This window comes from Elephas maximus, chromosome 2 (genome assembly GCF_024166365.1).
Source record: "Elephas maximus indicus isolate mEleMax1 chromosome 2, mEleMax1 primary haplotype, whole genome shotgun sequence".
In the NCBI taxonomy this organism is placed as follows: domain Eukaryota; kingdom Metazoa; phylum Chordata; class Mammalia; order Proboscidea; family Elephantidae; genus Elephas; species Elephas maximus.
The window spans coordinates 196,227,423-196,243,294 of NC_064820.1; the positions used below are offsets into that span (position 1 = coordinate 196,227,423).

At 52.2% G+C, this 15,872-nt stretch overlaps 2 protein-coding genes across 2 annotated transcripts; one reads left to right on the plus strand and one right to left on the minus strand.

The window, feature by feature from the left end:
- The first annotated feature begins 501 nt into the window (after positions 1–501).
- Positions 502–10,616, plus strand: ARL10 (ADP ribosylation factor like GTPase 10). Its single transcript, XM_049874369.1, has 4 exons — positions 502–748; positions 1,431–1,632; positions 4,601–4,776; positions 6,526–10,616. Exons 1-4 carry the CDS (start codon positions 575–577, stop codon positions 6,697–6,699), a joined length of 726 nt encoding a protein of 241 aa, XP_049730326.1. The 5' UTR covers positions 502–574; the 3' UTR covers positions 6,700–10,616.
- Positions 10,617–11,580: 964 nt separating this feature from the next.
- Positions 11,581–15,775, minus strand: NOP16 (NOP16 nucleolar protein). Its single transcript, XM_049874370.1, has 5 exons — positions 15,581–15,775; positions 15,385–15,493; positions 14,208–14,274; positions 12,801–12,907; positions 11,581–12,024 (listed from the first exon to the last, which is right to left on the minus strand). Exons 1-5 carry the CDS (start codon positions 15,685–15,687, stop codon positions 11,881–11,883), a joined length of 534 nt encoding a protein of 177 aa, XP_049730327.1. The 5' UTR covers positions 15,688–15,775; the 3' UTR covers positions 11,581–11,880.
- Positions 15,776–15,872: the final 97 nt, after the last annotated feature.

The following is a 15,872-nucleotide window of genomic DNA, read 5'->3' on the forward strand; positions in this document are numbered from 1 at the left end:
CTGGATCTGCCACTCCACCACTCTGTAACCTGTCACCCCCTAGCTGTGCAATCTTGAGCAAGCCTGAACCTCATCCCAGGGTGGAGGGATTCCCTGAAGAAAGATCACTTGGGACTGAATGCAGGCTGCACCACTGCACTACTGTGTGGCCTAGCACAGGTTACTTAACTCCTGGGTCTCAGTTACCTCTTCTTGGAGGTATTGTTGTAGGGGGTAACCGAGAAAGGCTGTGAGTTAACCCCCTTGGCACACAGCAAGTGCTTGGTAGATGCTAGCAAATATCATTCCGTCTTTCATTCTCCATCATTCTTGGCACAGCCTCGGCGATTCACACAGCACCTTACAAAGGGAGTGCGTGGGGGAGGGGGCGGGGGAGGAGGGGCAGCACGCCCGCCTGCACCCTTCACCCCCGCCGCGGGGTCTCGGGCGGCCAGTCGAGACAGCGGCAGTGCATTGTGGGGCTTGTAGTGCCGGGCTGGGGGGTGTGTAGGTGGGCGCGGCCGCAGCAGTCGCAGCGGGTCCATTTTCTGCGAGCGGGCTTGGCCTGTGCAGTCAGCAGCCCTCGCCCAGCACCATGGCGCCGCGGCCGCTGGGTCCCCTGGTGCTGGCGCTGGGCGGCGCAGCAGCTGTGCTCGGCTCGGTGCTCTTCATCTTCTGGAAGGCCTACTTTGGCCGCGACCGGGAGCAGCGCTGGGACCCGAGCGAGGCCTGGTGGGGCGCGGAACCTGTCCGCCTCCCCGAGTGGGACGTGAGTGCCGGGCCGGGGGCCGCCAAGGGGGCGGGTGGACCAGGGTCTGCGCCTCCGCGCGTGTGGTGGAGGGATGTGGCCGCACCCCTGCGAGCGCTGGGGCACCCGGCTCGGGGGCTTGGTCGCCGGAGACTGCAGGCCCCGCGCGGACGAGCAGTCGTTGAGGAACCGAGGAGTGAGTAAGCGCGTTTGTGTGTGTGCGCGCTCCGCCACGCGACGCCGCGGTACTGAGGGTCTCCCGCCTGCCGGTGCCTTCTGGCGCGCGAAGGAGCTTGGTGGGGACGTCCGGGCAGCGATCCCCGGGCCTGCACCGGGTCCAGCCCGCTCCCGCCCGACGCCTGCGCAGCGCGCGCGGCCGGGAGAATGCCGGGAGAAGCCCTTCATCTCGTGGGGCCAGCGAAGGAGTCGCGCGTCCCTGCTGTCCTGAGACGTGGGGATTATCAGAGGACGCTGAGGCTGTGGGAAGGGAAGGGAAGGGATTTTCCCCAGGTCCCTCAGGGAGAACCCTAAGAGTGGAGTTTGAAATTCAGGACTCCAGGGGCAGTGCTCATCCCGCTCCACCAGACCGTGCTGCCTGATCTTTAATGGGTGGAGAACGGGATGTGCGCTTTCATGCCTTCGTTCTTCCCTCGAGAAGGGCCGGCGGGAGGTTGCCCGTCGCAGCCTGACCTTTGTCCTGCAGCCCGAGGACGAGGAGGAGGAGGAGCCGGCACTGGAGGAACTGGAGCAGCGCGAGGTGCTGGTGCTGGGGCTGGACGGCTCTGGGAAGAGCACATTCCTGCGCGTGCTGTCGGGGAAGCCGCCGCTGGACGGCCACTTCCCCACCTGGGGTTTCAACTCCGTGCGGCTGCCCACCAGGAACTTCCAGGTGGACCTGCTGGAGAGTGAGCAGATTCTCACCCCGTCCCCCATCACCTCAGCTGGCCCCAGACTTGGGCTCTCTGCCGGGTGATAGCGCCAAAATGCAGACCTAAGCAGGACAGACCCCTGTATGAGAAAGCCTTCCCACCACTCCCCGGGGCACAGTGTAGGGTCCAAGCTTTGTATACTGGAATATAGGGCCTTTCATGGTCTTGCATCTCCAGCTTGGTTGCCTGTCCCCAAGCCCTACTGAAATCTACATATTTAACACTGAAATACTAACAGTACCATGTGCCAAGCACTTGACAGGGTAAAACAAGAAATGGTGAGTTTATATACTTGAGGAAACTGAGAATCAGCAAGTTAAATAATTTATCCAAGATCACACAGCTGCTAAAGGGTGGAGCCAGCCTTAAATCAGGCCTCTGGCTCCAAGGCCTCCCTGTTAAACACCTTGCTGCACTACTTGGACTGAAGGGGTGCTTGCTGTTCTGACCTCCTGTCCCTTGTATGTGTTCTTCCTTCAGCCTGAAAAGTCCTCTTTTGGTGGTAAACTGCTTCTTAGTCTTAAAGATTTAATTTAAGTATAACTTTCCTGGCTAGGTTAGGGGCTTCTCCACTGGGACCCTTGAGCCCGTATGCCTCCTTCTCCTGTGGTATTTGCCACATACCAGCTGACTAGGCCATGGCACCTGGGGCACAGACAGGTCTGACCCATCTCTGGCCCCTAGGGCCCCAGACACAGGCACCTGGGATAGCTTGTTGTGAGTGATCAGGGAAGGTCCGAGCAGCCCCCTGCCCTCAGCCCTAGGACTTCTTGGGCTCCTGAAGGAGAATGGCAGAGGGTATCGAGAGGGTATGAGTATTCTACCCAGGGACAAGTGGACTTCCTGCTCTTCAGGGCACTCAGACCCACAGAGACTGGCTGGGTTTGGTTAGATGCTAAGTGGTGGATCAGGCTCTGAGGACCTGGTGCTGGCCTAAATGGGTCCACTCCTTTGTTCACAAGCACTCCCTGCTGACTTGGCTACAGCTGCTGCTTTCCTCCCTGGTTGGAGCAAACATTGATCCAAAAAAAAAAAAAACCCAAACCCACTCCTGTCGAGTCGATTCTGACTCATAGTGACCCTGTAGGACAGAGTAGAACTGCCGGGTGGAGTTTCCAGGGAGCGCCTGGCAGATTTGAACTGCCGACCTCTTGGTCAACAGCCGTAGCACTTAACCGCTACGCCACCAGGGTTTCCAAACATTGATAGTTGCCTGGAATTCTAGTCCTTTTAACAAGCTTTTCCTGGTACCCTCTCTGTGCCAGGGACACACGTCATGTGGGGCCTCTGCACTTGAGGCCTTCTCAGTCTAACAGGCAATAGATACCCCCAACTGTGGGAGGCGGGGATTGGTATTTTAGTGTTACCCAGGGCCTGATGGGTAACAGTCGAAACTCAGTAGGTCACTCTGCCAGGATTAAGCCCATACATTTCCATCAAGACCTGGGGGGTTCTACCTCCCCACAACAGTCACTTCCCTGTGGCACCCCACAATGCCCTGCCTGGGGCCTGGCGGAGATTGGGCCGTTTGTGGACAGTTGATGATTGAACAAATGAATTCAGCACTCACTGATGATGTTTCCCCTTCCCCATCCTATATCCAGTTTTTTACGAGTTCCCTCAGCTTTATCCTCCACTAGATTCTGAATCTGTCTACTTCTCCCTGTCTCCAACTGTGCCTCCTGGGTCCAAGCTACCATCATCTCCCCTCAGCACTGCAGCAACCTCCTCACCGGTCTTCCTGCTTCCATTTCTGTCCCCATGATAGCCAGAGGGATCCTCCAGAAAATCATGTCAGATCATGTCACTCAGAACCCACAACCTCCCCGGCCTGCACCTGTGTAGTGCAGCCACAGTTAGCCTCGCGGGGCACACCCCTCCTCCTCCCATAGGTGGTGCCTCAGCCACCCTGGCCTTCTTCCTTCCAGCCTGTTCTCCCCTCTGCCTGTCAGGCTTCTTCCATGGCTGGTTTCTTCTCATAATCCCAGAGTCAGTTCACATGCCACCTCACTGGGGAGACTTGCCCAGACCACCCACTCCAAAACCAGCCCCTGCTGCTTTCACTCTTCCTGTTCTCTTTCCTCCCTTTCTCAAAGGTGTTTATGTGTCATTGCTACGTCCACTCCGAATGGGAGTGGCGGCGGGGGGGAGTGCCTTGGAAGCAGGGCTGCTGCATGCCTTGCTCCCCTCTGCATCAGCACCCAGGTCAGTGCTTGGCACCTAGCGAGCACTCAGTAAGTACTTGTTGAGTGCCTGCTGTGTCCTAGGCACTGTGCTGAGGGCTTTGGGGGATCCAGAAGTAAATAGCTCTAACTCTCAAAGAGCTTAGAGTCCACAAGTGTCAGAGGTGGAACTAGAAACCCTGTGATGCAGGTCAACCAGTGTGGACTGCAGAGGGCCAGAAAGCAGCAGGAAGGCACCCCAGGCTGAGGGCACTATGTGGGCAGCCATTGAGCACGGCATTTCCAAGGAAAGAGAATGGGGTGACCAGGCTGAATGAGAGAAGAAGTGGAGGGCTGGGCACAGGTGGGGCAGGGGACCGGGGAGTCCTGACTTTTAGGCACCGGGACTCCTGGCTTCTGATCACAGCTATCACTGACCCAGAAGGAAGCTGGAAATTGGCCGGAGGGAAGGTAGCCAAGAAGAGAGATACCGGGAGGACCGTTTATTGCGCAATTCTATGACAAGTACGTTGCATATGGTATCTTTGAGTTTACTGCAGCCTCTCAGGTGAGGTTAGTGTGGAGGGGAACTGGTTCTTGAAGGCAGCGACTTGTCCCAAGTAGACCCCGCAGGGCTGAACCCAGGTCTGCTTGGCACTGGGGCCTATGATCTTTTCTTTGCCCCGGCTGGTGGCACCTCAGGAAGCAGAAAGTGGGGTGGAACTATGTACGGCAAGCCAGGGCCAAGGACAGCTCTGAGCTGGCCCCTGGCCTCTCCACAGTTGGTGGCAGCCAAAACCTGCGCTTCTACTGGAAGGAATTTGTGAATGAAGTGGATGTGCTGGTGTTCGTGGTGGACTCAGCTGACCGGCTGCGTCTGCAGAGGGCCCGGCAGGAGCTGCACAAGCTGTTAGACAAGGACCCTGACCTGCCTGTCGTCGTGGTGGCCAACAAGCAGGTGAGGGCCATGGGGAGGCTGGCTCAGGTCACCTGGGCAGGGCAGGGCAGGAAGCACTCGGGTTCAGACCCGGGCCCGTGGCCTGGTGAGCCTGGCTGAGATACTGTCCGCACCTTCTCTGCCTATGCCCTGGCCTCATCCCTGATCTCTGTCCTCCTTCCTCTCTGCTTCTCTATCTGTCACCCTGGAGAGATGAAAAAAATAATTATGAAGCACTTGGTGACTAACTGAAAGGTTGGGGGTTCAAGTCCACCCAGAGGTGCCTTGGAAGAAGGGCCTGGCAACTTCAAAAAATCAGCCCTTGCAAACCCTATTGAGCACAGTTTTACTCTTGTCACACATGGGGTCACTATGAGTCAGGATCAACTCGATGGCAGGTGGCTGGTTTTTATGTGCCTAGTGTGGTGCTGAACAACATATGTTTCTATTGATCCTACAAGGTATGGGATACTCTCCCCATTTTACAGGTAGGGAATCCGAAGCTCAGAGAGATTTTGTAATCTTCCCGAAGTTATACTTGAAAGTGGTGGAGTGGAAGTATCTAATTCTGAAACCTGTGTTTTCTACTCTGCTGTGCCCTCGTGACTTCTGGCTTTAGACCAGAGAGCCAACACTGGGAAGCGGGGAGAAGTAGAATGGATTACATAATAATAACTAATACGTATTGCATGCCTGTGGTGTGCCAGGCACAGTGTTAAACACCTGACAATCGTGATCTCATCTAAGTCCTACAAGAAGCCCATGCTGTTATCCCTGCTTTATAAATATTGAGACCTGGAGAAGTACCTAAAGTTACAGAAAGTTTGTGGCAAAGCCAGAACTTGAGCTTGGATCTTCTCAAAGTTCTCGATCTTAACCTCTACACTGTACTGCTGCCAGAACCAGGAGCTGCCCTGGACCTTGCAGCCCTCAGCATCACAGACCTTAGGTGGCATTCTCAGCACCTGTGAGACAGCCACAGTATAGAGCCCTGTCATAGCTCTTGGGACCTGAGCTGTGGGACCTTTCAAACCTGCTTAGACAGAGGTTGTACATCTTTGACCTCGGGTTTCCCCTGCCTATCGGGAAAAACTTGACGAACATTTATGAATATAATGACCATATGTCCTGTTGGCCCAGGACAGTCCCATTTATGCCGTTATTATGGTATCACTATTACTAGTGTCCCCTCTGAGTCTCAGAAGTACCTGGTTGGGACAATAAATTATATCATCATCCTGTTTATAAACTATAACTTATAACAATTTTGAACCAACAGGAGACCATATGCTAGGTCCTACAAAACATTCTATTATTCTTCTAAGATGAGTCATTTTAATCTTGGGCCAGAGTTAGAATATAAAATGTACCATCACCAGCCATGCTACACAGTGGCCCCTTTTTTTCCTTTAGCCAGGGTCTGGGGGAAGTAAGGCCCTTGTCTGGGACATGACACACTGGTGAGTTTAGGGAACTGAGGTGGGATTACTCTAAGGGTCATAAGCTTTGTCATCACAGTGCCTGACACACAGTAAGTGCTCAGTTTCTTACCTGAGTGGCTGATGACGGATGACAAGAGCTTGGTACAAAGGAGAGTCAGAGATGAGGGAAGAGTATCAAGTTTAGACCAAGGGTTCCAGAGGCTAGCTCTGGGAATTGGGCCTGATGCTCCCTAGGTAGCCCAAGTTGTTTTATGAATGCCAAGGGTGGGAGCATGCTGGGAAACATGGTTGCCCTGTTCTGTTCTGACTGTCTACTCTGTTTCCCCAGGACCTGAGTGAGGCCATGAGCGTGATGGAGCTGCAGCGGGAGCTGGGGTTGCAGGCCATCAACAGCCAGCGTGAGGTGTTCCTCTTAGCGGCCAGCATTGCTCCTGCAGGGCCTGGCTTCAATGAGCCTGGCACCGTGCACATCTGGAGGCTGCTCCTACAGCTTCTCTCGTAGGCTGGATCCCCTGCTGAGTTCCCCACCCTGGGACCCAGTCCTCCCGCTGCTTCTGCTTCTTCATCGCTGCCTGGGGCCTAAAGTGGAGCCATGTGGCAGCACTTCCCTTCTTTCCTCCCCTCAGGAGGGGCTTGGTGGAGCCAAGAACCTTACAGAAAGCCTTCCTGGGGCTGTGGTTGTGGGGCTGAAGCAGAGAGGGAGGAAGGAAGGCAGAGGGTAGGAGAGGATGATGTCCTGCCCATCCCAGAACAAAATGGTGGCCCAGCCTTCCGTAGTGAAGACCCCATCTCTCTTACCTGGACAGTGAAATGCTCAAGGCTCTGCCCTCGCCTCCCTGCAGTCCCAGGGATGGAAGGACCGTGTAGGTGTCGGAAGTACTCCAGGAGCCACGAGGTCTCCCAGTTTCAACTGTTCCTTCCTGGTGACATGTGGGCAGGTTTTGGGCAGTACCCATGAGCCTTGCCTCCCAGCCCTGCAGTGTACTCCAGCCCCAGCTCTGCCTGACTCGCTGTGGCCTTGTGTAGTCTCTCTGCCTTCCTGTACCCGAGGCCATCATTTTTAAAGGGATGTGATTTCAGTGGTCTTTTCTGACTTGGACTGAGCCCTGGTGGTGCAATGGTTAAGTGTTCAGCCGCTAACCAAAAGGTTGGCAGTTTGAACCCACCGGCTGCTCCATGGAATAGAGATGTGGCAATCTGCTTCCGTAAAGATTACAGCCTTCAAAACTCTATGGAGCAGTTCTGCTCTGTCCTGTAGAGCCACTGAGTTGGAATTGACTTGATGGCAGTAGGTTTTTGGGTTCTTTTTCTGACCTGGAGATGTGTTTCCCAGCCCTGGAGGTAAGAAGTGTTAGAACAGACCTGGAGATCCTAGCAAAGAACTTTCTGAAGACCTCCCTGTTTCTCCCTTGAGTCAAGGCCTGGCCTGCCAGCCTCTCCTGACTGCAGAGTAAGAGACATTCACCCGCTGGTCAGAAAAACTGAAGGCTGTTTTGTTTCTTTCCTAACCTGGAGACAGAAGCTGCTGCTGCTCTCGCACTAAGCACTATCTGTGCCAATGCCCATGTTTACATGAGTCTGGGGAAGGGAGGAGCCCGTGTCCCCGGAAGAAGACTGTCCATGGGAGCTGGGTGTCAACCTCAGACCTGCATTTTATTTATTTATTTATAAACAGAACAGGCCAAAGTTCTAGGCTTTATTCTTCGGTGCTGTTACCAAAACCCGGGATGATTGTCATGGAAAATTTGGAAATAGCTAGAATCATGAGATGGCTGTAGCTCCTCCATCACCTGGCCTTTGAGCTATCTGATATCATAATGCTTCACATTGATCCCCAGTGAACTTCCACTCCACCACTTGGCCTGGTACGAAGGATGCAGACCCCTACTGTGTAGATAACAGTCGGTACTGGGAGAGGACATTTTTATCCTGTGAATACAGGTGAAAAGAAACCTTTGGGTGGGGATGTAGCAGAGCAAGCCACAGGGTGGCCTCAGGTGCATCGCTCAGCCTTTCTAGACCTGTTTCTTCCCCAGCAGAGCTGGACGGTAGCACACGCCATGGTGTTCGTGTACCTCCATGATCAGCCAGCTTCAGGACTATCCCTGTTGACACTTGTCTTTAGTGCAGGCGAAAGGAGCCTTCTGTCTGTGAGGGGCCACTGAATAATCAATAGGCACAACTGGAAATTTTTTTCTTAGAGAAGATACCCAACTCTGTTTGCTTTTGACTTAGGAATAGAGATTGTGTGCGTTTGTTCCATTTGCTGTTCACCGATTATTCCTCAGTTCCTCCCACGGCCATTGGAGGAGGAGGCACCTGGGACGCAAGAGGGAGCGCCAGAAGCAGGCTGGTCATTAGAAGAGTGGGTTTTAAAGTGACATTTGTAATTCTGCTTTTCATGACTTTTCATTTTGTCATTGGAAATGTGAGAGACTACTTTGTTCTGTTAACACCACCCTGTTCTCCAGTGCTTGCAGGTTGCCTCTGGGACCAGCATTAATTGTTGAGGGGGGCCCTTTTTTCCTAATTAAGATCTTTTTGGCCTACTTTTATCAGCGATGCCTCTGAATGATTGGGTTCAGTAACACATTGGAGGACAAATACCACTGAGCAGCACCAAAGGTACTCAGTGCCACCCCTCCTTGTGACACAATATAGGCATTCTCCTGCCTGTGGTTTGCCTCACCACGTCTATGGTTGATGGCTACTCCCTTGTGGGGCTGCTGGCCCATCACCCAAAGTGACAAACTTTGCTATCTGCTGTGGTTTCTACTAGGCTAGGGCAGGAGAGGCTGAGGACGCTGCTGACCAGGACTGGACTGGAGAAAAATTAGGAACAGGCCTTTCTTAAGAACCTCAGCTCACTGTGTGGCCTGCTGATACTTACCCAGTAGCTCTTGAATATTCCTTTCTGATTCCAGAACCCAGACCATCTGCTCTTAGGAACCAGCACAGTTACCCCAATGAAGATGGCTGTGAGGCTCTGGATCTGCCAGTGGGTAGGCTACTTACCTGTTGAACTTGTGCCTGTTATTCACCCTGGCCCTGGATGTCTAGGCAAGGGCTTTTGTTGTCAAGTTATTTAAACGAAGCTATGGTTTCTGTCTGACCTGTTGCCATCCCTGAGAAGAGACCAACCTGACCCAGAGTTTGGACATTTAGATGGTCTGGGCAAGAGGTCTCCCGAGGCCGCTGGGACTGCCATGTCAGACTGCCTGCCCATCCCAAGAAGTCACCTCTGGTTTCTCTTGGTGCCCAGAATTGCAGGTGTTTAAACTTGCGCAGCAGCAGCAGCAGCGTTCAGCTGTAAGGACTGGAGGAGGGTGAAAACCTCACGGCCTCACATCCTCTGCAGAGATGTTGAGGAGACTCTGACAACTCCTGCTGACTGCCTCAGTGAGACACCAGATCCTCCACAAAGCATGTCCACCTGTCTTTGGAAAACATTGTTGTTCTTATGCTTATTTGGGTAGGAGTTGCCAGCATTTCAAACCAGCTGCTGAAACCAGCCTGTGGCATTTGTTATGTACCTGCCCCCCACCCCAGAGCTTTCAGTGGCTAATTATTTTGAATACAAAGTCCTTTCTAGTAGTTATGAAAAAGGGGACCTGTTAAGGGACAGGATTCCCACCAAAGATCCAGAAGTTAAGGGAGCCCTGCTGGCTCAGCCTGTCCCCTGAGAACCCAGGCCACAGGACTGCCAAGGACAAACTGCATAAAGTGGGAGTAGCCCTGGATGTTTGAGGTCAAAATAAATGCCAAAAACCAACGTGGTTTCATTTGATTTTAAGAAGTCGGTGCTGCTTGCAGGGAGGAGCAGCTATAGTGTGGTGCCAGAACACTTCCTTGTGACCCAGTAACCTGTCCTGTCAAACACCAAGTCCCAGCCCCCGGACCTTCAGCCCATGTCGGGGAAGGCGGCTGCAAGGAACATCAGCTTTGGCCTAATCAATACTTTTTGAGGTGTCAAAACCATTCCCCATCCCTTGGGAGTTCTTCCTGATTCAGGGATAGGGCAGAGCTGGTTTAGAAATAGGAGCAAAGAAATCTGACAGCCTCCATGCCAAAGGTCAGAATGGGGGTCACAGAACCACACAATCATTCATCCCACAGGCATCTCTGCACTTGCCTCAAGCCAGGCTCCCTGGATTCCCAGGTGAGGTCCCTGCCCTCAAGCTCAGTCTGGTGGCGGGTGTCAGGCACATTAAAGCCTTAAGACAGTGATAAGTATTGCTTTACAAGTCCAGGGCGAGGGGAGTACAGGACACTTAACGCGACCCGGGGCAGGGAATGGTCAGGAGGTTGCTGAAAGTTGGCACTTGACCTGTGAGAGGAAACAAAGGTAAGGGCCAGCCTAGTAAAAGGCGTGAAGGTGAGGCCACATACATGTTTGGAATCCTGTGGAGGACATGAGTTACCAGGCTCCTGCCAGCCCTGCTTCAGGCCAGGTCTGAAAGGTTGTGCTCACAGTGGTTACAGGCCTGGAGTCTAACTGTGCGGGCTTCTAAGACTCCCCCAGCTTGCCCAGTTGCCAGCTTGCCTTGTTTGTGTAGGGATGGCTGGGCTGCCTTCAGGGGCCAGAGGGGAGGACAGCTAACAAAGAGCCTAGGTTTGTTAAACCTGGCTTCACGCCTTAGTTTCCTTACCTGGCAGATGAGGATAAAGCCATGTACTGCACAGTTTTACATGGAATGAGTTATGTAAGAAGACCAAGCCCTGCTCAAGAGCAGCGGGAAGCAGATTACCGGGGCTTCTAGGAGAAACTTTAGGAATAGGAGGGTTTCTGTACTAACAGTTGGGGATAAAGTATCAACTCAAGAAAATACCAAGTCCCCATCCTACAAACTGATCGTCATCTCTATGTAAGTCATCATCACCTCACATGCCACCAAATCAGGCAGGTCTGGCCACAAAGCAAGCAATGCAGTGTCCCCTAGTGTTTGGCACACAGTAGCATGGTATTGAGTAATCCCAGACAGCCCCGGAAAGGAGGTTTGGGGACCGTGGGTTCATTTTGGGCCAAGGCCAAGACAATGGTCCACAGAAAAGCAGTGATGGCAGGTAACATGAGGGCAGACCAGGAGCAGCAGGTATAGCTCCCCAGGGCCACAGGGAGTCAGCCCACCAGTCCACAGCTGAGGGATGGGGCTAGCACTGGCAAGGCTTGCCCCTTCCAAGCAGCCCAGCGTTCCTGTAGAAGGCTTAATGGAACTGCTCTGCAGGAAACCAAGGCAGACAGCAATGGAACCAAGAATGGGAGAAGAGGGAGGCTAGATGTAAGATGGCACGTGAATGACGCAGAGCTGAAGGTCGGGATGGCCTCCTTGCCCTGGGGCAGCCTCAGGACTTGGCTGGGAGGGACAAATACAAAACAATCAGAAAAGTAAAATAGCCTTGTTTTATTACGTACAGTCTATATTCAAACAAGCAAACCACCTACTCTGCAAACTGCAGGCTCTGGCTTTTCCCTTAGACCCCAGAAGAACACAAACGAGAGCCTCTGGGAGATTTCCTTAGCATCAGCCCCCTCCCCAGGGGGGGCAGGAATGTGTGTGTGTAACCTTTTGATTCCATGGGGTTTGGCCAGCCTCATCTGTCATCACACACCCCTCCTTGCCTTAACCCTGGGCTTCAGCTTCTCTGGTCCAGAAGGTGTCAGCCAGGGATGGGCGTAAACCAGTCACTCAACCTCCATCTTATTCTTCTGCAAAGAATCAGTGAAGGCTTGCCACTCGGCGGGGTAGAAACGTTTATAGACGTTGATCTTATTGCGAATCTGTTTCGGGGTATCTTGATAGTAATTCTTCTCATCCCGAGCCATGGCCTAAAAAGGAAGAAAGGCCACTTAAGGAAGGCTGGACAGATAAGGGCTCAAATCCTAGCTCTGCCTCTGGGCAAGCCACTTTTGTCTCTGAGGTTCAGATTCCTCACCTCAAGTTACGGTGTACACGAAGCCCCTTTGCACTGAAAGGCTGGGGAAACAGGTGCGAAGGTCATCAGGGACCAGGCAGGTCTGAGAGTAGCCAGGCGGGAGCTGGGGCCAACCGAGGAGCTCGTGCTCCGTGCACAGTCAGCTACCTCAGCATGGGCACGGGGCCCAGTGTAGCTAGAGCTTCTGATTTTTAAGAGAAGCCAAAAATAGGGACTTTTATTTAAAATCGCTCATAATTAAGATGGAAACTATTCCCCGTGTGAGTGAAACAACCTATCTGTGAATGGGGAGTGATCACATGCCAGTCTATGCCTGCTCTGAACATCCTGTTAACATTAGATCCCTGCCCATGGGATCCATTTCCTAGTCTCTTTGGTTCCCTTTCTTTCTATTCAGTCTCAGGAAAACAGGCACTAGATAAGCAGATGGGAAACCCTGGTGGTGTAGTGGTTAAGAGCTACAGCTGCTAACCAAAAGGTCGGCAGTTTGAATCCACGAGCACTCCCTGGAGACCCTATGGGGCAGTTCTCTGTCCTACAGGGTCGCTATGAGTCGGAACTGACTCGACTGCAACTGTAATGGGTAGGCCAGCAGACCAGGCCATGCATGGCCCAGGGTGTCTTCCCACCAGCCCCTGTGGTTCTTCCTGCCAGGCCTGAGCCACTCACCTTATAATCTTCCCCATGGTTCTGCACCATGTAGCGTACGTAGTCAATGAGATCCCGAGACAAGGTATTTCCTTTCTTTTCTGGGAGGCTGGCTTCTGCCTCCAGGTCTGGGGTGAGAGAAGCCACAAGAAATGACGCTTTGCCTCTGCACTATTTGAGCTGTTCAATCATCCCTTCATCCAATCCCAAGCTGCCAGCCAATACTCCAGCCACCTGGTGGGCGTTGCCTCCCAACCCCCAAATTCATTATTGGAACCTTCCTTTCCAAGCCCTTCAGATCCCAGACTCTGCCTCCTACGGTATAATCATGCATCAGTGTGGCAACTAACTGAAAGGTCAGTCACCTCTCTCCAGGCCTCAAATGAGTAAAACGCAATGCCAAAATTATAACCTCTATTTTGCACAATGTCCTGAGGATACAGATGAAGATACACTCCCAGCTCACAAGGCAAGGATCCTTCCTAGCTCAAAAACTCTCTGGTTGAGAACCTCTTAAATCAATACACGAAATAAAAGAGGTCTGAATAAATGAGAACTAGAGCTGCGGGTACTGGGCCATGAGCAGGGCCAGGCATCTCACTGCTCCATGCAGGGAAAATGTAGGCAGTGGAGCCAGATAATGGCTTCACTTTGGAAATAGCTGGGTGACCCGGGCAAATACGTCCCCATCTCTCAACTATGAAGGGAAAGTAAGAGCAACCTCATGGAACTGTAATGACTATTAAATAAGACTGTCAAATCTTATCCAGGGATTGGGTGCTAAACTACTTAGAGTCAAAATTATCCTCAACAGTAATAAATAATTAATGGCTTTATACATATAATCCTGTACAATAATTCTAATGAGAACCACTGAGATAGAGTAAAGACAGGAACAAAAGGGATTCTATATCAAATGCCTGGCCATTAAAACCACTTTGCCTTCCGGAGAACTACTGAAAATCCCAGGCAAGAAATGAGAAGGATGGATGAAGACTTCGAGTATTCCTGCTTCCCTGCAGGGTTTACCTTCTTATGTTCTAATACTCAGCCTCTATAATATATACGAAATAGATTTATAACTGGGAAGATTAAATGAGACAATGGAATCTCTAAAATCAGTATATTCTTAAATTCATGAGAAGCCCAACACCTGCCTGAGACTCAGTGGTTTCTTTTCTGTCCTCAGGCACCTGGCTGCCTCCTCCCTGGATATCTTTCTAACCTTAGTTTACACACTTGAGTTTAGTCAGTAGACTGAATATCCAAGCCAAGGAAACATGTTGTTCGCACTCTGTGAGCCCTGCACCAGCTCACTGCTCCCCCATGAACCTCGGTTTCTCCATCTGTAAAATGAGGGCATCTGAGGACCCTTTCCAGCTCTGACACTGCAGGATGATGACCTGGAGGCATGTAGCCCAAACCCACCATTCAACACATAGGGCTTCCGCACCAGCTCCTTCGTCCTCTCAACATCCACCTCCATGGCGTGTACCTGCAAAGAACAGAGCCTGTGAGGAGACCAGGAGACAAACGATCTTCAGTGAGGAAAACATCCTGCCCATCCCAACAGAGCTACAGAAGAATCCCTGCCCAAGGCCCAGAACTAGGTAACAGGGAGAACCAATGCCCTGAATCCTCCGTCAACTAGAATCCATGGTTCCCAGAAGAAACACAAGAAAACAATTCATATTTCTTTGCCTATCTGTAAAATGGGTATAACACTCCTCACCTGCTTCACTTAAAACAATGCATTTGAAAATACTTTAGAATTTACAATGAGGAGGAGATATCAGATAGCTACTCTACGGGGAGGAGCTACCTGACAGTGTTTGGCTGTCACTTAGCATGTGTTCAAGAAGTAGTAATGCCATTTCCCTCTTGCGGGAAGGAATAAAAAGGAACCTGCCTAAGGGCACTGGGACAAATTCATTCAGCAAGTCCCTTCATTAAGTTAACTACTTTTTGACCACTGATTACATCCTAAGCACCACTGGGGGTTTAGTGGGGAACAAAACAAAGTCCTTGTCCTCAAGGAGTGTAAGGGGAGGAACAGACATTGACAATATATATCATCAAGTAGTTACAAGTGCAAGGAGGCCTAGTGGCACAGTGGTTAAGAGCTCTGCTGCTAACACAAAGACTGGTGGTTCAAACCCACCAGCGGCTCTTCAGTAGGAAGATGTGGAAATTGCCTTCCATAAAGATTACAGCCTTGTAAACACTATGGCGCAGTAGAAGTCTGAATCCACTCCATGGCACACAGCAGAACAGTTACAAGTGCTATAAATTTAAAAAAAGCAGGGAAGGGCTTAGGGAGTGAAGCAGGATGCTGTTTTAGAAAAGGTGGTCCAAAAAGCAAAGACTTATTGGGAGCCAGCCCTAGAAAGCCTCAAGCCAAGGATGGCTGGATGACTAGGAAGGGGGTAAGAGAAATTGTAGAGGGGCCCTCAACTTCAGTTAGTGCAAGCTCCGCGGGTGCCTGTAGGGAGGTCGCAAACTCGGGAAGGGAGTGAGCGAGGTGATCGACACACTGAAGTTCTGACCCACGGCTAAGCATGGCGGGGGTGGGGCGGCAAGGGCCGAGACTCTGCCACGTCAGTACCTTTTTCTTTCGGAGGGGCACGGCCTTGTTGGGGTCCATGGCCAGCCCCATCTCGGCCAGGTTCTGCCGCACCGATTTGGCGTGGTCCCAGGCATGTCGGATATGGGAGCTGTGGACGGAGGGAAATCGCGGGTCCGTCACATCACGTGCAGTTCCATTCCGAGGCCCGCTGCCTCCCAAACCCCGGCCCCCTCACCACTCGATACGAGGCGCTGCCTTCCGTCGAGCATTCCGATTCAGCCGCTTCCGGTTGACATTGTAACCGAACTTCTGCCTCCGAGTCTTGCCCTTAGCCTTGGGCATCGCGGTGACCACAGAACCAACAGCTCAGATTCAAGGCCTCTCACGATCAGCACCACGTGCAGGAGATTTCCTTCCGGCGGGTCAGAACATGGTTTTTTGGGAAATGTAGTCCCCCCATGTGATACCGTGTAGATGACTACGGATCCCAGCATAGAATGCGCGATTGCGCCTGCGTACAACGTTCA

Bases quoted from the DNA above. Each gene is read 5' to 3' on its own strand.
- ARL10 (XM_049874369.1), top strand. From the start codon at position 575: ATGGCGCCGCGGCCGCTGGGTCCCCTGGTGCTGGCGCTGGGCGGCGCA. The intron at 749-1,430 runs GTGAGTGCCGGG...TTTGTCCTGCAG, and splicing joins TCCGCCTCCCCGAGTGGGAC to CCCGAGGACGAGGAGGAGGA. The intron at 1,633-4,600 runs GTGAGCAGATTC...GCCTCTCCACAG, and splicing joins CCAGGTGGACCTGCTGGAGA to TTGGTGGCAGCCAAAACCTG.
- NOP16 (XM_049874370.1), bottom strand. From the start codon at position 15,687: ATGCCCAAGGCTAAGGGCAAGACTCGGAGGCAGAAGTTCGGTTACAAT. The intron at 14,275-15,384 runs GTACTGACGTGG...TGTTCTTTGCAG, and splicing joins TGCCCCTCCGAAAGAAAAAG to GTACACGCCATGGAGGTGGA. The intron at 12,025-12,800 runs GTGAGTGGCTCA...CTTCCTTTTTAG, and splicing joins ACCATGGGGAAGATTATAAG to GCCATGGCTCGGGATGAGAA.